Genomic DNA, 20,926 nt, shown 5'->3' with positions numbered 1-20,926 from the left:
TAAGCATAAATTACACAGCTTTTCTAGTAACCACCTTTGTCACCCATGATAAAGTACAAGACAAACCACTTGTAACTGGTTTTGATCCCTCCTTCTTCAGGTTTTTATTCTCTGCAATAGGAATCACCTTGCATATAATCTTGACACCCAAAGCAGCCCTAAAGCTCTAACCAAGCGCCTGGTATCTGCATCAGTCCAGCTGGCTGCTTTAGTACATTAGGCTGCAAGGAAGTTGCCATTACACCAAACTGTCAAGCTGTGTCTGTAAGTGTGGACAGACACACCTCTCCCATCCCTTTTTTTCAGGGGCAGGAGGTGAGAAAGTAGACAAAAGACATAGCCTGTTTCCTCCTTTACTGTTATGCTAAAGTGGCAGTTGATGTACCTCAATTTTAGGAAGGAAATGCTTCTCTCGTTCTCTCCTACATTACTGCATTTATGACTGAAGGTAGTAGCAGATCCCCCTGCTCTTTCCTCCTGATGACTCTCTTCTACCCTGATTCCTTGCTAGGAACACAGCTTAATTAAGACCACCGTGGCACTTCTTATTTCGCTCCCAAACACAGATTTTCCACCATCCCTGCTGAACAGGTGCTTTTATCTATTTCAGGCTCTCCTTGTCATTACATACACACCAAGCGAGAGACTGAGGGCAGGAGCCAGACGAGCTGCTGGGTAACTTTGTATTAAAGTGCATCAGAAAGCTGCTACGTGCATCCTGTACAACACAGCTACCTGATCCAGAAAAGCAGCACAACCATGGAGCTTTTGGGTCTGATATTTCTACAGTGCTCAAAGACTGTACTTCCTCACATTTTTGGCCTGTAAGCACGTGACAAAAGATCAAAAATTGTCACAAGTTCTTTTCTGAAGGTAAATAGCAGGATAAAGCAGGAAAGATAGCCACAAACTAAATAAAAGCTGAAGATGAAATTAAGATTTTTCATATCCTGGAGAAGCTACCCGTAAAACAAGAGATACAACACTGCACTCTAAATGGGAGGAAGGTAGAAAGCAAGAGTTCTCGGGTAAGAAAAGCAGCAGTCGCCTCTAGCACAATGTGCATAATTCAGCTCCTTATTACCATCTGGTAATTTGGTAATTCCCTCCTTTTAAAGAGCTGTTGGAAGAGAACATGGGACTAGAGTGGTCACAACCCAAAGGATTATACTAATTCCTATCTTCGCCCAGCCGCAGAGCACCTTCTGCACAAACTGTTAGATCCAGACAGCTCACAAATAGCAACCACTCATCTACCTCAAACCATGTTCTTGGATATTGCCAGGTTCTACTAGTTTTATTGTAGTAAAGGGCAAAAATAGGACAACACTAGAAACATCAAAAGGCCTTGAAAGTGCTGAAGGAGACACACAAACATTTTACTCTCAGACATGTTATGGTTACATGAATACTTCCCAAGTGCCATAGTTCAAATAAAAATATATTCATACAAATTTAAAAAAAATACAATTTATATACACTGTGGAATTAGCTTACATCATTTTGTAACAAAAAACAGTGCAAAAAAACAAACGGAAAGGTAAGTTGCTACCATTGGAATGGCTCACAGTAAGTTAACAATTCAAAACCACAAAATTAACACCGCACAGGAAACCTGCAGGGGAGAATGTCCCATACTACCCCCTAACTTTTGCCATCAGTACTAATCCAGTTCTTGGTTACTATTCCTTTAGTGTTGCTCTGAGTAAAAGGTTACAGGCACCTATGTTAGAAGTACATTTCTTGGTAAATCACTAAGCAACCAGAGCCCGAGTAGAAGCAGTTAGTGTGTTGTAAGAGAGGAATTAAGTGACCAAAGTGTGAGAACAAGACTGACTCAACCCAAGCCCCTTTGCATCAGTCCTTAGCAGAAGAGAAATTCTGCATCTCCAAGTCAGATGAACTTGCAATTCCCTTTCTGCAGGCTACATAACAGTGACTGCACACTGAGACTTCCCTTTAAAGCAGCTGACAGGGTCACCCACCATCCTCATTTAAAACTTCTTTACTGAAGGAGTGAAATGGGTGTGTTTTCCATCTGAAACGTTTGAATAAGATAGATGCACAGGCAGAGCAGACAGTGCTGACAGCAGGCTGAAGGCAAGCGACCTTCTCATGGGGAAGCACAGCTGGTGCTCAGACAAACCTTGACAACATTTTTCAGCCGGTTGTCTTGTCTGAATTGCCTAACTCCAGGCCTCAGTAGCGATGACATCCTGCAGCAAAATATACTGCTGCAGTTTGTGTACAGAAATAAAACAGAACATGACGAGCTCAAGGCAAACAACCTATGTGCAGGAAGAGAAGGAACCTTTCACACACAATCACTCAACATCAGCAGGAGGAAAAAGATTTGTCACGGAGAGACATAGGGCATTCTTGACAGGTGTTCTGACAGTATGGGATTGCTAATTCCACGTTAGAGTCATTTGAAATCCCATCAAAACAGGATTCCTGTGATTTGTAACTGCCCACAAGCACAAATCCTTTGAATGAAAGGTAGGTTAACAGAAGCACATTTCAAACCTACAGTCCAGCTTCAGGGAGTGCAAAAGGGTGCTGCAAGTTTCTTGGGATAGCTCAGCACAAAACCAGAGCTCAGGGAACACAGGCATTTTAGAAATCATCTACAGAGACTATCCTGAGAGAACAAACATCCTTACTCTACTTATAGGGAAAGAACTTGCAAGTCAAGACCAGCAGCTGATGCCAACTCATACGCTCTAAGGAACATGCCACACCCCCAGCTAAGGAGTCCAGGCTGAAGGCACAAGATGGATACTGGCTGTAGGAAAACACCTTCGCTTTACTCTTGGAAGTTTAACAGCTTGCATGCCTTATCTAAAATGGAGCTAGGATATTCAGAAGCCAGCAAAACTATTTTAGCAGAGGAGACAAGAGCTGTTGCTGCAAGTTCCACAGTAATTAAGGAAAAAGAACTGATGTATTCCCTGCTCTTTAGATAGGTCACTTCCCAGGTAGCTCTGGAGAGTGGCCATAGTTAACAAAGGGTCCTGGGACACACAGAGCTTCCTTTGCAACAACTGCCATTGCACATACCACAGCCCACTCTTTCCTCTGTGGAAATGATACAAATCCATTCCTGAAAACAAAGATCTCTTAATAAAGCAGCAGGTGGGAAAGAACACGAAGTGAAAAAAAGGCCTCCAGAGTCAATGGAGAGGAATAAAAATTAAAGTCTAAGTGCTTACAAACAGCTTTGCTAAAACCAAACTTTCCAGCTGAGCCATGCCATGTACTGTAGGACAAGGACAAATTCTACCCTAAAACATGGCTCAGGAACCACTTGTAAGACCAAGTTTTCTCTCATCCGTGGGACAAAATTCAAGTCTCCCATGACTCAGCTGTCCTTATTACAAGCACAGCCAGAGAATACATCTGTCTACCAACTATCTGGACTGCAAAGACACCATGAACATCTAAGAGTTGCAGTGACTTAAAGAGCCTTACATCAAGACCATGGTTGGTGACCTGGGCACAAAACCTCCTCCTAACCCTAACTGTAGTAGGGCTCAGCAGCCAGCAGTTTGCAGAGCAGCGCCCTGGAACAATCAGCTTCTACAAAGTCAGTCAAATAGGCTGTTTTAACAGATTTAGTGTTTTGACACATGTAAGGAAAGTGCACAAATTCTTCAGGCTTAGTCAGAAAAATCTTCAGCACAGATGAGTTCCTGAAATCAAAACATACAATAATGTCTGACTTCCTTCTGCCACAACTCTCATCTAGCTAGCTCCTTACGGCAGACAACAGGTTAACTGCAGCGCTCAGAGGCTTTGTAGAAGCTTTTCTGAGATACATTCCCCATGTTATTTGGCCCAGTCTCTTGGCTGAGAGAATGCTCTGTGCTTTATCAAGCCAATCAGCTCTGCAGCCCCTGGAGGCACAATGCTGGCTTCCCACTGAGGGTTATCTGTATGTAAAACTCAGGAGGGCAGGTGCCTGCTGGAACAATACAGGTGCTGGCCAGGATGGTACCTGCTAAGGCAGTAAACTGGCTGCAACTGGCTTCCAAGTGCTGATTTTACCCTTACAGATATTCGGCTGTTGCAGTTGCAAACATTATCCCAAGCATTTTTAGGGCACAGACAGTCCCACTTATCACCCTGCAGCAGATCCTGCCTGTTAGGCACCAGCACCAAGTATCCCTCCTGTACGGCAGCCTGAAGTTACATCAGCTCCTCTCGTGACACAGAGATAATTCAACTAAGCCCAGAGAGAGGACATCAGTTCTATCTGCCTCAAGAAAGCAACATTTCACCGTCCTCTGAGGACGTGGGGTTCTCTGGTCTCTAACCCTAGCTGGAAAGGTGTCCTAGGCTCTCACTGTTGGATCAGTACAAGGACAAAGTGCCTACAAATGCCAAGAAATGCAGGAGTGTCAGGGTAGTGACAAAGTGGAGTGCCACAAAGTGCCTCAGAATAGTCTCTTACAGGGAAATAATAACAACAGCTACCAGGGAAAAGAAATCTCCCTTCTCTGAGATGCTCTACAAGCGTATTAAATATTTATAATCCCAAGCAATAACTGGAGTTGAACTGTTTTGAACTCCTCATTTAATGAGCTGCTCTCAAAAACATCGCAGCAGGGATGCTTCCTCATGAAAGTAGAAGAGAAATTAGGAACAAATGAAGCCAGAGTGGAAAAACATGGGCAACTGGGAGTACCCGCAAAAAGAGGTGTATTTCCAAAGAGTTGGGTTTTTTAATACTGCTTTTGAGAAAAGCCATCTTCCAGAGCAGCTATTTGGTAACTGCAAACTTCAGTATCGCCTCTCAGCCTTGACAGCGACCCCCTTCTCACACAAGTAAGGCAACAGTTGCAGGAACAAGGGAGGAAGAGGAAAAGGGAGACATACAGGAGGACAGGGAAAAGGTGCCGCAGTTCTCTGCACAGGACACAGTGGAGCTAGATGGTTCTTTTTTTCCAACCCTTAAAAAAAACCCAAACCAAAACAAAATAGCAGAACATACAGTGTCAGGACAACATCTGATGAAAGGAGATAACTGGGGCACAGGAAAAGAAAAAACCTGGATCAAGAGTGGTCAAACCAAGTGCCTGAGACCAATCAACAGCTCTGGGCTCAGGCAGCTCCTCTAATTCTCTGGCTAGCAAGATGTTTTCCAACTCCCCAGGCTTGATATGCATGTGAGAAGCCAAACGGCAAGTCTTGGGCCTTGTGGGGTCCAAGCAGAATGCGAGCGCGTGTGCAGGCTTGGAAGAGGGAGGTAGCCACACCAAGAGTGGGGCAGGGTGGGCAGGGGCATCAAATGGTTTGATAGTGTTGTCTCAGTCTTGCCTGCAGAAATTCGTGGGTCAGGTTGTGCCGAGTGATTATCCCAACAATCTTAAAGAGGAAGAAAAGAGGAAAAAAGATACAAGTCAGTATCACAGATGTGCCACTAAGAGACGTGCATGGTAGAGCTGTTGTTCTTTCCACCCCGCCCAAAAAAAGAGGGAACCTGCAAGCAGTTCTTGTCCAATGCTGAATTAGAGGGGGTTCAAGTTGAAATCTCGCCAAAACAATGCCCCTCCCTCTCCCAGCACTTTTCTACAGGCAAGACACTGCTTTAACTACACCCAAACAGACAGCTTAGTTGTTGCTCTTGTGTCTGGACACAGCAGTGGTTACCCCTGCCTAGGAAGGGAAATCCTGTTCATGTTAGACAGCATACAGATGTAACTAAATCCTTTAGAAAGTGAAAACTGTAATTGGAAATCATAAAGCTGTCTCTTATGGCTTCATTAGAGACACTTCTGGTACGCCAGATGACATGACTGCAGATAGCTTGTATCAGATACGTTCTAGGAAGCTCTGAAGACCAAAACAGAGAAACGGTAAAGGCTAGTTAAGTGGCGACTGCATATTGGCCATCACTAGCTGGCGGATCACAAAAGGGAACCTCTCCCAGCCTGCTGGGAAAACAGTCAAATCACACATTTCAGCTGATGAAACACCTCAGTGATTTTATACATTGAGTTTAGAACTAGGCTGCTCTCCAGCACTGCAAGAGCATCTTGTACTAAACATGGAATGAGTCAACATCTCGTTTTCAACCAACAAGCTCTGCAAAGTAGCTATTAGGAACCCCAGGAGGCAGAAAAATCACTGCTGTCTCACAGGGACAGACCAGTTCAGGCTTAAGGGAAACAGTTTCTCACTGTGTTTATAGGAAGTTACTGACACCTACTGACTATTCCTGAGCATTATAGATGGCAAAGAGACAAGTACAGCGAATCAAGCACGAACCATTGAGACTCCTTTATTTTATATATTATGCTCCTCATAGGAACAGCAACAGAACGCAAGTTCCCTTCCAGGAGAAAAACCTCCTGTTCCAACACACAGGAAATTCTGCTCTTGGCTTTGATTATAGCTGTGAAAGAGGAAGTCAAATTAGTGGCCTCTGATGAGCTAAAGGCTCTCAACAGGTACAAGACAGTAAGAGCTTCCACATGCTGCCAACCTGAGACAGGAAAGAAACTGCATGTCCTGCCCCTTGCAGGGAAAGCAGGAAGCAGGCTTGGACACAGAAGATGGTAACAAAGTCACAGTAATCAACAATGCTTCAGGGCCTTAAGAAGATCACATTCTGATCTCTTTAAAGCATTTCTGTTTGATGTTAGAGATCTTAATTCTCCTGAAGGTGGAAAACATTGCAAAAAACACAGTGGCTTCCTTGCTCAGCCAATACAAAACAGAGATAAGCACTCACCTCTCCAACTGCATTCACAACCGGTAAATGTCTGAGTCCCATTGTCCTAAACAGGTTGAAGACTTGTGACACATGAGTATTTGGAGAGACAGCAAAGGGTGATGGGTTCATGTATGGGGTGACATCCTAAGCAAGAAAAACAATTATATTGTTTACAAGAGGCATTTTCACTACATCTGGGAATCACTAACAAGCAATTCATACAAGTCCTCCAAAGCACTGATCTCTGGACAGGGTACTGGACTGTGGGCATCTTCTATTTATCCACAAATATGAAATTATTTCAGGAACCTGAATTTGCCACAGTTTGTTTGAACACTGTAACCCATGATTTTAAGAGCCCAATGCTGCAGAAAGCCTCTGAGCAGAACAAATGCAGGTCCATGAAAATAAGAATGTACATTTAAAAAGCACTTTGGCCTACACAGCAACCTTCCTGTCACAATGACAGGTCTGCCACTGACTGAGCTGCCAGCACAGAGTTCCAAACAGGTACCAGCAGTTTGCCTGTCTCACTAAGGCAGGAGTCTAATCTAGAAGGAAGTTAAAGTAGACAGGCAATGCCTTATTCTGAAAGTAAAGCACCTGTGTGCGACGTTACCTCATAGCAGGAATGAGGATTGATTTCCACATGCAGACAAGGCTGACTGAATGCATGAGAAGTACATTATGTTGGTCACTGCACCCGAGGGTGGACTTAAACATGCTCTCAGCCTTTTTTTTAAAGGCTTGGGACAGTCCTAAACATATCAGGAAACACTGTCATACTGCAGTGCATCTCTTACCACTATCATGCGAGGGTTCAGCAATGTGAGGTCCAGGTCATGGATATCTGGATAGCGGGGGTAATCCTCTGACATCTCTGCATGGGACAGACGAGGCTGACTTGCACTCTGCAATTAAAACAAATCCCACTGAACCGATGTGTCACCATCCCAGACAGTACACAGGCTGCAAGCAACACAGCAAACAATGCCTCCCAATTGCTCACCCAGATCTCCTTCTCCCCCCATGCCCACACATACAACTCCTGCCGAGGTACTCCTAGCAGCTCATCTCAGAATGCAGCAGTGCAAGCCCAAACCTATACAGGTGTTTAGCTGACAGAGCATCGGATCTGCTCTCCAACCTCTGACAGATCTACACTCAACACCTGAGGGCAGCAACAAATCAGCCTTGTGGAAGACAGGCCTCAAACACAAACGCTCATACTGATCTCACTCCTCTGGCAAGACCTTAGCACACAGCAGTGAAAACACACAGTATACACTGCTGCTTGCTCTACTTGTGTTTAATATCTGCCCTCCATTCTCCAGTTCTGACAGGATTCCACCTTTACGCAACAAGCAGGCCTGTTGGTTTATTTTTTAAACAGTAGCTGTCCTTTTTTCCTGCGGATACTTAAACAGAAATTTAATTCTCTTTATTCTAGACCTGCAATGGAGAATTCACATTACCTTCTGTAGCTTTTAAAACACAGATACATTCCTTAAAGTGTTAAAATAGGTAAATTCTTTTTGGTGGTCCACAAATACGATTCCCAACCTCCTCAGCTGAGAGGGTAGGGATGTTTCTTCTACCATTCCTGATTAGGAAGACTCACCGACTGGCTCTCGGAGTAACAAACACCCCTGACAAGGAGGGTGACCAGCTGTGAGCGTAAGATCAAGCCATGGAAGGTCAAAGGTCTGAAGCGTTCCTCCATAGTCCACTCTTCACTGGGAGACTGGTCAGGGTACAGGTTGGGGTAGGGAGTATATCTGTCACAGATTTAACACTACATGTTATAAGTTGCATGAACTTAAGGAGAGACACATAGCCCACCTCCAAAACAACAGCTCTTTCAGCTCTTTGCAACCTTCTCATGAACATTTCAGGGACGCTTGCTAGAGACAAACAAGTCTTTTCTCCACCAAACAAAACAGCAGAGAGGGGTCAAGAATCACTGCCATGGGCAGAGCATGACAACAGCAGCAGAATGGAGACAGTCTAACTCTCAATTTCAAATCACCTGCTGCTAAAGCAATTTTCAGAGCCAAATTATTCAGATTCTAATAACAGCTGAGGCATCTGGCAAAATGGCGAGGCCAGGATTCCACTTGTAAGAGTCACAATCACTGGGTTAGAAACTGATTCACTAGACTGGGCTTCTGCTGGGAAGCAACTGCAATACAAGCCTGGTAACTCAGCCCAGCTACCAGAAAGGTGCTATCAGTATTATGGGACAGGTCACTAGCTCCTCTCTTGGCAGAAGTGAGCTTTGCAGAGCCCTCAGGATTTTACAGACAAGAGGGCATTGATTCCTAGAGAGAAGACATTTCCCCAGGTATTCCATCCTCACTAGTAAATATTTCTGGATAGGGGTTTGAAGGAAATTTAAGTTAACAGGTTGGACGCCATCAAGCCATTAGCCTAGGACTCGGTCACAAGTGTGAGCCCCAGCACTGGCTGATGAGACCTGACGAGTCACTTCTCCTAAACTGTGGAGACTAGCACTGTTCCCTCTGACACATGGAATGACAGGGACTGTATGAAGTATCACAACACATCTCAACATATGGAAACACCCTCTTTCCATACGTTTGTGCCTACCAGGCTCTCACCTTCTCTCTAGCATCTGTTGCAGCAGATCCTCCTTTTCTGGTGGCTCCTCCGTTGCTATGTGCTCATCACACATGTTACGCAATTCACTCGAAGGGTAGGATTTCATAGACTGACTACGCTTGCGCTGCTCTCCAGCTCGGGTGAGGATGCTAGATTTCTGAATACAAGTTTTCAGAAATTCACTAAGCAGGTCAACAGGCATCCAAAAGTAACTATGAACTATTTGATCACAGCTTTGTGTCATCAGATAAGGCTGCTGCAGTATTTGTAAGAATAGCCAATAGTACTCTCCTTGGACAGAGAACCTGGAGTTTAGGAACTTGGGCACCCTTTTTTGCTAGAGCAAGAGTATGCCACAAGCACATTCTTTATTCATTCTGACCTTAAATTTTAAGTTTCCCAAGAGACTAAAGCATCTGCCGTACAACCCCTCCCTACAAAGGAGAGAAGCATTTTGGCACCTACTACTGATCTCAATGGTCACTTCACTACTTCAGTGCCAAATTCAAACTTTTTCCATTGTCTATACTAAACAGGTTACTTAGTCCTCTTAACTGTTGCCTCTAGGAACGCAGCCCACCTTTCTACATGACCCAGAGAATGGAATGAAATCGAGTCCTTGAAAATTCTGTATCACAGTAGGTGCTTATCTCTGACCCGAATTCTGCACTGACAAAAGCCTAGATAACAAAAGAAAGGGCCTTTCACCTGCAAAACAAAGCTCTTTACCCTGCAACTTATCAAACAAACAACTTTTTACCTTGAATTTGATGTTGTTACTTATCAGTTGATTTCCCTTCATGAACTCCCTCTCGTTGCCCCGATTCTCAGTCACTACAGGGAAGGCATGATGGACAGTTGTGCGCAAGATGCTAACAAGGGACTGGATCCTGGTGTGGGGGTAGACGTATGTCAAGTTGGGTTCCATGATGTCGCTAGCTCGTAGTCTGAGGAAACAGAAATCCAAGATTGCTGCACGCATTACGTCAGCAATGGAAGGCCGGTGATGGACAAACAAGGAAACAGACCAGTCCCAAAATGAAATCCTGAAGGAGTCTACTGTGGTTTAGTTCTGCCAGCTCCTTGTACCTGTGTGCTCACCTTCACTGTGTTATTAGCAGTGCCAGCACAACCGATTTTAAAAAAAAAATTTTTTTTTTTTTTAAAATATAACATTGCATCAATGATGCACTATAGGCAAGGAAAAAGGTTCCAGCTTATAAGATACAAAGTGTTTAAACACTACTGGGAAAAGACAACAGGTGGGGAGAAGATGAAATTCTACAAGAAGCAAAGTCCAGTGGAACATTTCCATGAGTTCTTGCTGAACCTCGCAAATCTGCTCCTCAGATCTCCACCCATCCACTTCTCCTCAGAAAGGGCTCCAGCACCTCCTTCCTGCCACAGGTCTGACGCCCAACTCCCAGCTCCTCTCGCAGCAGTCCTTCTCACAGCTGCTCCTCTCAGAGCAGCCAGTATTATTGGAGATAAAGCATCATCCCCCTATATTACAGCATCCCTTTCTGAGCAAGAACCCTACCACAAACTAACCCAAGAAGAGCAGCCTTACTTATCCATTTCCACCTCTGTTTCCCACTCCAGAAGAGGCACTCCTCGCAAGTTCACGTGGATGTCATAGATGCCTTTGTTGAAAAAGTCTCCTGTCCATTTGGCTACCTGTAGAGCAAACAGAAGGTCTACTGAGTTGTTGCTCCAAGCACAAGACTCCTTGGCTTACCGTAGCCCCAGAAGGAATAGGGATTCAGGGCCAGCACATGTTCAAGCAATCTGCAAGAACCCAGAGCTAAGTCCCTGCACTCACCATGAGGGTGATCATTATTGGGAGCCCATAGGTGATCTCGTTGGTGGATTCAATTAGGATGACGGTCAGGCTAATTGTCATGCGGACCACTCCTCCCAGGAATGCTGCTGCCCCAATGAGGGCAAAGGTTCCCGAGTAGATGTGATCCAGGCCAATGTAGCTAGGGCAAAACACAGAGCCCGGAGGTTAGAATAACCTGAGAGCTCAGCGCGTGTCTGCAACACATCTCTCGCACACGCACGCACACTCGATGCACCTTTTGAGGAGGTTGGCGACCAGGCGTCCGAAGGCAGCCCCACAAAGCAGTGATGGCACAAAAAGACCACTGGGCACAGAGATCCCGTATGTCCAGCAGGAGAGTAAGAAATAGAGAAGGAAGAACAAGGACAGTGTGACTGGGCTGAAAGTACCTGCAACACAAGAAGAATCATAACTAAGGGGCACAGGTCTGTCAGACAGACACCATCCACCCCTCAGCTCACAGCAGGCTCATCTCGTAACAGATAAACTTAGTCATCTCCCAGTCCAAACACACATGAAGACAATGAGTAAGTGAAAAAGAGAGGAAAAGCAGGCGTTTCTTTCCACACGGGGGGCTTTAACCTGTAGTACTAGCAGTCCCCCAGAGCCATGAAGGCCAGAAGATGCTCTTAGCCTTGGGGTTCTTATGTCAAGGCTGCTTCAAGCAAGATGAAGCTCTGAAGCCTAAACATGGGATGGGGCACTGTCTCCTAACTACTCACCGTCCTGGTGGAAGAGCTGCAAGATAGCTGACTCCTGAGGGTTGAAGAAGAGTGTGGCCATGTCATTGTAGGTTTCATTCGGGCAGAAAAAAGTTTTGACGCTTGAATTCACATCCTCTGACATACCCTAATGTAGGACACAAAAGACACAAATAGTTAAAATACCCTCTCTGCTACAATAGCCTTTGGGCAGAATGAGAGTAACCCTTCCATATAGGGCTGTCAGCCCACACTTTGGGAAGTTCAGACCAAACACCAGTAGCAGAGACGGGGCCTGCACCATCACTGGGCTCCCTGGTTCACAGCCTGAGCTGCTTTGCCAAGGCACGAAAGCACAAAGGGTAGCTTTCATTATTACCCTAAGCTCCTGCAACTGACCACAGGCTTTCACTGGAGTTCTGTTATGTACTGCATGCTGTTAAAGCTCATTATGTGCCTGTGCTTCTCTGGAGGGTGAGCAATATGATGGGGACATATAATCTTCACATAAGATCCCTCACCTGCAGGGTGAGAGTGTTGTTGCCACTCTGACTGTTGGAAGACATCTGCCGACATTCCCCCAGAACCATGGAGGCTACAAAGATCACGACCGTGGTAGTCAATGACACCAGCAGGCTCTCCAAGACTCTGCAAGTACACAACAGAAACCATACACTGAAGCCACACTCAGCCCTGTAACCCAGACCCAGCTCTGCACATGACCTTGATAAGGCTGCAAGAAGCAGCAGTCACCACAGCTTAACATCAGAAGCAGGGGAGTCTGCAAGTCAAGCTGAATTATGACTTGGTTGCCAGGGATTGCATTAACTCTCCTTTTTAATTGCCTGCCCCAAAAAGGAGCTATTTCTGCCTAAAGAACACATAGCAGTCACGTATAAAAAGCCACAGGGAAGGGTTCAGTGATGAGGCTGTTCACATGGAAACGATGTTCTGTAGAACCTTACAGGGTAAAAGGCTCAGGACTGGACAGGCTGATGCACAGTCTCTCATAATCTCTTTTCTTTTGTAATTGCTGAAATGCACTTTTTTTTTTAAACCTCAGATTCTTATTTAGGAATTGTCTAGAACAATCAAACAGCTATTTTCCAGAATTACATGGCAATTCCCTCTCTAAATAGCACAGATATTAGCTCAGTTGTGGATTTAATTAACCAAGATAATTAAAAAAAAAAAAAAAAAAAAGAGTGGGATCAGCTATTCCTTCCACATCTGTTTGGACAAGACATAAAAAAATACCACATGGTCACAAAGCTCTGGTTGTTCAGCTATAGCCTTTGTTATAAAAAGCTCCCTTCACAGCCCTTGTAAGGGGGGTTGCAGCTCTCTCTGTACCACCAGAGTAATTATAAAAATGCACAGCGACTGCAAGATCTGGTTTCTGGTGTTCACTTTCAAACTCTACGGAGGCTTCCTTTTGTGATTTCAAAAAGAATAGGTCTGGGATTTCCTCCAGCCCCACTCACTGGGTCTTCTAGGTTGATGCTTTTGCTTTGGGACACTGAATACAGATCAGAGATCCCCGCACAAACTCAAGTGAGCACAAATACCTGACCAGCTTTGGCTTGGGATGCACATTCCGCATGCGGTACTTTGCAAGTCTCTTGTTCAGGCAGTTGAAGGTGGCTCCGAGAAGGCCTCCTACAATCCCCATCAGAATGAAGAAGCCCAAGTCCACAGCCGTCCAGAGGTGGCATTTCTTATCAGACTCAGAGCACTATGTGCAGAAAAGCATAAAAAACAGCATTGCAGTAGTTGCTGCAACTTCCTACCAACACTTCTGTCTCCAAAGCAGGAGACTTACAGCAGCTATGACAAAAAGGGAACAATTCTGTCTTAGGTTATCAATGTATTGCAGCTAAGTATCAACTGCCCTTCACTGAAATACAAGCATTATCAGAAAAAAAACCAGAAACACTGAACTGAGAAGAGACTGGAGGTGTGGGGGAAACAACAGCACTAAATCTTACCTTGAACTCCCCAAAGTTCAGCAGCCCAGGGAGCTGGAAAGACCCCCAACTTCCAAACTGAATCCCAGAGCGGAAGAAATTCAGGGTGAAGGTGGCAGCCATGGAACAGAAAAGCTGAGGAAGTAGAAAAAAAGAATAAAAAGGAAAATAGTAAAGACTCCCAAAATTAAGATTAGCACAGTGAGCTCTTCCATGAGACTTACGCGTGGGGAAGGGAACCTGAGCCTTCTCAGGCTTTAGGAAAATAATCCACTGAGGTTTAACACTCATCCCCTGCTGCAAAAGAGAGCAGGGCCAGATTGGACTACTATAATCATCTGATTTGGTTTCCCACACAAGAAGCTAGGAATTTCACCAAGTAATTCTTACAGCAAAAGGTTCTTTTATTTTGTCAAATATGTTAATTTGCAGTTGCAAATCAATTACAAGGCACTAACATAGTTTGTTTAGAGTTGGAATTGAGGTATTCATTGGCTCTGACAGTCAGAGTTGTTATCTTGGCAAATCCCCTGTCTCCTTTTATCGCTGTTGAGAAAGAGTAAACTAACTGAACCCCATCAACAGGGCATTTGGCATAAGAAATGCCAAAAGCATTATGAAATCCAATACATTTCTAATACACTGTCAACTTTATTAAAGTAGGCACTATGGGCAGAGAAAGTGGCAACCTGAAGGCACAGGGCATTGCTGTAATACAGCTCCCCAAGGCAGAGAAAAGCAGAAAGTAATCCAGTGCCTGCCTACTCTGCTCCCAAAGGATCAGACTGCAAAAAGCCCAGAGACAAAAGCCCTTTCTCCCAGGTACACTAAATCTGCTGCCTACAGCGTTGTCCCACAGTTCCACATAGTGCCAGACTCATCTCTGCTCTTGACCTGTAGTAATTCTGGAGCGTTGATAGAGCAGCCAATCTCTCTCCTGCCAGGAGAGCTCAGGAGGAGACAGGATAATGCCCCCATGGACCTGCGCTCCCAAAGGTCCAGCTCAAGGAAGAGACACACAGAAAGAGCCAGAGTCACTACTCACCACTTTCCATGTAAGTCCCTGGTTCCAGAAAGAGGAACCTTCTTCCAAGCTGAAAAGAGTACCCCCAATTGGGGCTCCAAAGGCAGCCGCAACCCCTGCAGCAGCCCCAGCAGATACAAAATCCCTTTTATCCCTGAAATGAAGAGGAAAACAATGTCAGTTTAGCAAAGTAGAGCTCTGGAGGTGCTTAGGTTCTGCAAAGTAAGGGACCATTCCCATTTATGGATATATCCCAGGGATACAGGAGTGACAGCTGGGAGAAGTGCTGGCCATGGCAGGCAACACCATTTATTCAGTAGGTTGCTGCAGCATCATGCTCTTTCTCTAGAGCACCAACACAGAGCAAAACTCTGGCACTACACAACTGCCCAGTATACAAGGAATCATCCCAAACCATGGGACTCCAGCATCACTTGAAAGAATTACAGAGAGGGAAGGGCAATTTGCTCAAGTTTCATTTTGTTGATCCAGGTGAACGAGCCTTCTCTGTAGTATACCTTGGTCATAAGGGGTAACTGAGCTTGTTCCTAACAATGAAGCCATTTAACCATTGAGATTAAAGGTTTTAAATGGGTGGAGATTTCCCAAGTAGTACAAAAAACCATCAATGAACATGGAGACCAGAGCAAAGCATCACGGTGTCAAGACCTGGTGTTGTCCTGCTGCAGAATGAAACTGCAGGGCACTAGAGAGAAACTGAAAAAACAACTGACTGATTCATGCCAGCCTGCCACCCCTCTCCCAAGGAAGTCTGCTCACTCTTCCTCCTCTCCCCTCCTCCACATCCTGGGTACAGTACCTGTCACTGCGGAAATAGGGGAAGTTAAATTGGATCTTCCTCAAAGAGATGCTCTGGAACTACAAACAAAGCAAAGATTTAGAAACGTAGGAGATGGAAACTTACTTTTTACAGTACTCTTACAAAGCAGTGGTGTGACCAGGACAGCGACCCAGGCCAGCACTAACCTGTGGCAAACCCGCACCCACAACAGCACCACTGTGAATCATTGGACCCTCCTTCCCGACAAAAAGACCTGGAAAAACAGGACTGATGAGGCAACACACTCCGCCCTCGCCCCTGACGACCTCCCTTGCTGACAACACCAGGAGAGATCAGCTCACCACTCCCATGCCATGGCACAGTCGCCCGTGCCAGGCCTGCAGCTCCTCCCTCTCCCCTCAGGGTGAAGGAAAGTGCTGACCCCTGCCCCCTCAGCTCCCCAAATGTTGGTGAAGACTTCCACAGACTTTGCACTCCAAGTGGGTGGAACCATTCAAAGACAGGTGTTACAAGGCCTCTGAACTCCCCACATTACTCTGCCCTGCTGCCTAGAACATCGCCTCCTTCAGGCTGCTCTAGACGGTGTGTTCTGGAGAATCCTCATGTCTCCCTCTTAGACTGAGCCACAAAGAGTCACTTCTGATTAGCCCACCCAGAAAAGCACCTGTTTCCCAGATAGTCCTGGTCCTTCTGTCTATTTTTTACTCCATATATGCACTCAGGGCTCATGACCCTCCTCCAGTCCATCAAAATCATTTTACTGGAAAGGCAGGAGAAGCCTTCTGTGCCCTATGTGCAGCAGGGACAGCATTTTTCCCCCTTTCAGTGACTCCTTACCCAAACAAGAATAATACATCACAGCCCTTCTTACCTCCTGCCACACTGAAGAGCACGCCCATGGCTTTGCACACCACTGTCCGCAGACGCACAACCCCTGGAACCTTTACCCCATTGAGGTAGCACTTAATTTCAGGAATTCCTGATCCAGCTGCTACAGGCTGCAGAAAAGAAACACTGATGCTGTGCTGCATCGACTTCATGGCTGATCAACAATATGTCATCAGAGAGCACAGCAAGGGACCAAGAGACCCTGCTTAGCTAAATCAATTAGCATTGTGAAGCTAGTTTGATGTCTTGGGGCAAAATGTGTTTCTGGCAAGAAGGATCCTTCATACCCAGGATCTGTGTGAGAGGAAAGGGAGGCTGTGTAGGGAGCAGCCTTACTTGGATCAGGACTAGAAGACTGGCAAGAAAGACAAAGGTCAGGTTGAACCCCAGCAGCTCCAGCAAGGATAACGCAAGACAGCCTTTCTCAGTGCATTCTTCCACCGCTGCAGGGACAGTCAAGGAAAACAACAACATTCCCCCCAGCAACACGCAATCATTCGGTACTGTCTGGGGGTCCCACAAGCATCAGGAGCCAAGCCTGTGCTTTCTAATCTAGACAGGGCACCCGACACAACCCATCAGGAAGCCAGACTTCCTTTTCAGACCTCAAGACTGAACTACAAGGAAGGTAAACCATTCTTTCAGGGATTAGTCTTTGCCTATGTACACAGTACTGGAAACATTTATTGGTTTCAAGGGATGAATTGCATAGGCAAGTTGAAAACTTGATTAATCATCAACGTTACTGATGGCAGAAGTCTGAGAGTCAGCTGTTCTGAGCAAAACATTGCAACAGAAAGGAAAAGGTCACTTGAGTCTAACAGGAACCCATACACTAGGTAAAAGATACAGCTTTGTACCACCCGGAACTTGAGCTGGGTAAAGAGCCGTACAAAGAAATCCACAAAGAGGCCCACCTATGAAAAAGAAGACAGATTTGCCATCAGAAATTACTACATACAAGTAACAAAGACCACCCTCTAGTGAGTCCTGCCAGCAGTATGCACACATGGGAGGACAGAGGATGAAGAAGGCAAAAGAAGTGTCATTCAGAGTAAAGTAACTCAGAAGCCCAGATTTGCTGCCTCCCTCGTTCTCACTGGGACAGATCCATCCCAGAATTATTCCTGAAGAGATGCATTTCAGAGTACTAATCTGGTAGCATTTTTAACACCCACAACATACTTCAAGGTACAGAAGAAAGCTGGTGTTTAACTGAGGCATACAGTCACTAGAGCTAATTTTCAAACACTCTAGAAAGTACATGCAGTGATGCTAGTATTGTCAAACAAAAAAATACAGTTCAACTGTAAATTGGCATCCCTTTTTATTAAGTGTTCACTTTGGACAAGTTTTCCTGTATGCAGAATTAAAGGATTTGCCAGAATACTTTGCAAAGAAAGCACAGCAAGTTCTAAAAGAAAAAAAGGCTTTTTGGAAAATAATCTAGCAACAACGTGCTATAATTCCCAAAAGACAACTCTAGCTACTAAGCTCTCCACTTCATGAAAGAGAATGTTTCCTCTTTACTCCTTGGCCATTGACTTCTAAAAATTATTCCTGCTCAGTCTCCTGAATCTTCCTTATTCCCCAAACAGCATGACCCTTACCAGTCCTGTGCAGACTCCAATAGCAAAAACCATCACCCACTTCACTGCTTCATACCTCTGGGCTTTCTGTTTAGGAAGAGGACAAAGCAACAAAAACAAAACAAAAAAACCCAAGTTAAAACAAGTCAAAGCAACATAGAAATGGGGATCAGAAAAAGGCAGTTTTGGGCTCCACAGCTCAGTTACAGCTAGAGTGATAAATCAACAGAAGATGGTGACAACAGCAAACTGAAAATATGGAACTGAAAGTGCTGAACATCTCACTTTAAACCTGAGAATCAGACCAGATGCCAGGCGCTATAATCTCTGCACACATTTTTATTCTTTACATAAAGAAACCAAGAGAACACATAGAATTTCTTTCATAAAGAAGAAAAAAACCCACAAAATATGAACGGTTTGGGTTGTAAAGGGCCTTTACGGATCATCTAGTCCAATCCCCCTGTCAAGGGCAGGGACCTTCCACTAGACCAGGTTGCTCAGAGCCCCATTCACACGGACCTTGAACACTTCCAATGACTGGGCATCCACAACTTCTCTGGGAAAATTTCTCTGGGCAATTCCCAGAGTTTCAGCTCTCAAGCTAATGAAAAAGAAGGAACAGGGTCCTACCTTGTTGTCCATACTCTCCAAAACTTCCAAGTATGGGTCATTGATACAGCGATCATAATCCAAGCTCTGAAAGAATGCCAAAAGGTCAATTTAAGAGAATCAGCTGCAACAGACTATGCAAAAAATTATGGATAGAAGACCTTGTTAAAGGTTACAGAAGTCACTACTACCCCCACAGTAGGTTTTGCAAACAACAGTAGCAGAAAAAACTCCTGGAAATAACTTTGTTTCAATCTTTTGAGCAGAGCCAGGCCCTGAGAATCAGGAAGTGAAAGAACAGACCAATTTCACTCCCCAAGCTGAGAGAGATACAGGAAAACAGGAGAAACAGGAACATGACTGATTAATACAACTTTAAATTAAAGAAGTCATACTGTACAGATTTAGACTTTACTTCAAGTGCCTCCAATTTGACAGTGCAGGGAATAACATTAGATCTTTGTATTTAACCTCTCCCTACAACAAGAACACTAGATAGGAATTCTTCTCCAGATGAACAGCATCAATTCTTAAGCTTATCGCAGCAGTTAAAAGCAATATAGTTGCCCAGTCATCCTCACGAAGTAACACTAGCTTCTATCTACATCAAGTTCACCTTTTCAAGCCAAGCAGTAACAGGCTGAGCTGGTGACACACATGCTGACAGCAACTACTCTAAATAGCACAGGGCCACTATACAGACATACAAAAAGCTAAAATTTCCTATAAGATGCAGGATCCCATAGATGGGGAGATCTGCTGTGAGCCAGCATGACATCAGAAACAGCAGTAAGCAACAATGACCAAGTAGCTACAGATGCTTTCTACAGTCATGAGGAAACAAGACCACTAAAGCCTATAAATCTCATATAAAAAAGTAGAACAATGCAGCAGACTCCAAAAATGAATTTTCTCAACAAAAGTCTGACTCAGGCAGCAGATATTCAAGCTCTACTCACAGGGCTTTAACCCAGAAATGTATTATGGTAAGCAGCAGTTCTTTGCAAGTGCAGCAACTCTTGGTATTTCTGCTGGCACCAGTGCTAGTGATGCATTTGGAGTACCTGCCCCATTACAAACTCAAACAGATCAAAACCTGTCGGCAGTTCTTGTCACGTTAATGTCACAAGCTACGATCAGTTAATTTCCCACCTCATAGTCTTTGCGTGGAAGTATCTCATCCTCCTCTTCGTGAGTTTCTCCTAGGATTGTCTGCAAAACAAACAGATGTGGGAAAGTAAAATCATCAGGGGAATGAATGCATGTACAGGCGCTCATGAACACTGGTAGCAAAGGCAAAATTAGGGAAGGCCTATGCCACTATTGCTTATAAAGTCAGAGTATGGATTATCAGACTACCACTTGCTGTGGGTAACTGTATGGGGTCTTACCTTAAAGCTTGCCCCTCAGCAAGAACACACTACGTTACTTGTATATGGGAGCTGCCCACAGCACAGTACTAAACCCACATCCCAACTTCCCTCACAGCAGCAGGTCCCAGGGAAACACAGGACAGGAAACCTGCCCAGGCCGCATTCCCCAATGCCGGGCAGCTGGAGAGGCCCCGCAGAGCCGCTCTAACGGCTGCCAGGGTGCTGTACCCGGGAGGGGCAGCAAGACAGGCGGAGGCACCGGCCACAGTGGCTGAGATACCAGGCCCCGCCAAAGCAAACGCTGACTGGGGTACCGGGACAGCGCGGGCCGAGGCTCTGGCAGCAAAGGCTGAGGTACCGGGCGCAACGCGAGGGAAAAGAGCGGGAACGGGCTGGAGCTGAGGCGCCGGGCCGAGCGCTGCCTGAGGTACCGGGCCGGGAGGCGCCGGGCCGAGCGCGGGCTGAAGTGCCGCGCCCTGAGGGGCCGGGCCGAGCGCCGCCGGAGGTGCTGGCGCCAGGGCGGAGGTACCGGACCCTGAGGAGCCGGCACCAGGCCCAGCACCATAGCAACACTCAACGCCCCCCAGCAGCCGCCCGCCCTCAGGCGCTCCCCAGAGCAGGCGCGGCGGCGGGGCCGGGCCGAGGCCCCGGGTCGCGGGTGCCGGCGGCCGTACCAGCTCCTCGGGGGTGCGGCTCTCCCGCTCGCGGCAGCAGCAGCAGCAGCACAGCCCGGACCCGCACCCCGCCATCTTCCGCCGCCGCCGCCCCTTCCCGGCCCCACCCGCCG

The 20,926-nt window shown here is 45.8% G+C and overlaps 1 protein-coding gene across 2 annotated transcripts; it reads right to left on the bottom strand.

Moving 5' to 3' along the window:
- Positions 1 to 1,268: 1,268 nt before the first annotated feature.
- Positions 1,269 to 20,922, bottom strand: CLCN6 (chloride voltage-gated channel 6). 2 transcript variants are annotated; one of them, XM_074848390.1, is made up of 23 exons: positions 20,814 to 20,922; positions 19,919 to 19,978; positions 18,788 to 18,853; positions 18,176 to 18,241; positions 17,416 to 17,482; positions 16,902 to 17,008; positions 16,549 to 16,675; positions 15,863 to 15,930; positions 15,696 to 15,754; positions 14,897 to 15,029; positions 13,873 to 13,986; positions 13,453 to 13,619; positions 12,406 to 12,532; positions 11,906 to 12,032; positions 11,419 to 11,572; positions 11,163 to 11,322; positions 10,911 to 11,017; positions 10,101 to 10,287; positions 9,340 to 9,497; positions 8,340 to 8,496; positions 7,522 to 7,629; positions 6,737 to 6,862; positions 1,269 to 5,367 (listed from the first exon to the last, which is right to left on the bottom strand). In XM_074848390.1, the coding sequence occupies exons 1-23, from the start codon at positions 20,886 to 20,888 to the stop codon at positions 5,287 to 5,289; spliced, it is 2,601 nt and encodes an 866-aa protein (XP_074704491.1). In that variant the 5' UTR covers positions 20,889 to 20,922; the 3' UTR covers positions 1,269 to 5,286. The 2 variants fall into 2 exon arrangements, with proteins under 2 accessions (XP_074704491.1, XP_074704492.1); XM_074848391.1 differs by lacking the exon at positions 1,269 to 5,367 and adding an exon at positions 6,268 to 6,397.
- Positions 20,923 to 20,926: the final 4 nt, after the last annotated feature.

The sequence above is a fragment of the Strix aluco genome, chromosome 22 (assembly GCF_031877795.1).
Source record: "Strix aluco isolate bStrAlu1 chromosome 22, bStrAlu1.hap1, whole genome shotgun sequence".
Classification (NCBI taxonomy): Eukaryota; Metazoa; Chordata; class Aves; order Strigiformes; family Strigidae; genus Strix; species Strix aluco.
This window is presented reverse-complemented; position numbering and strand designations above follow the sequence as displayed.

Excerpts from the sequence above, each read along its gene's own strand:
- CLCN6 (XM_074848390.1), bottom strand. The coding sequence starts at position 20,888 with ATGGCGGGGTGCGGGTCCGGGCTGTGCTGCTGCTGCTGCTGCCGCGAG. Across the intron at positions 17,483-18,175 it reads TTGGAGTCTGCACAGGACTG|GTGGGCCTCTTTGTGGATTT; the intron begins GTAAGGGTCATG and ends TCTTTTTCATAG. Across the intron at positions 15,030-15,695 it reads CCCTATTTCCGCAGTGACAG|GGATAAAAGGGATTTTGTAT; the intron begins GTACTGTACCCA and ends TCTTCATTTCAG.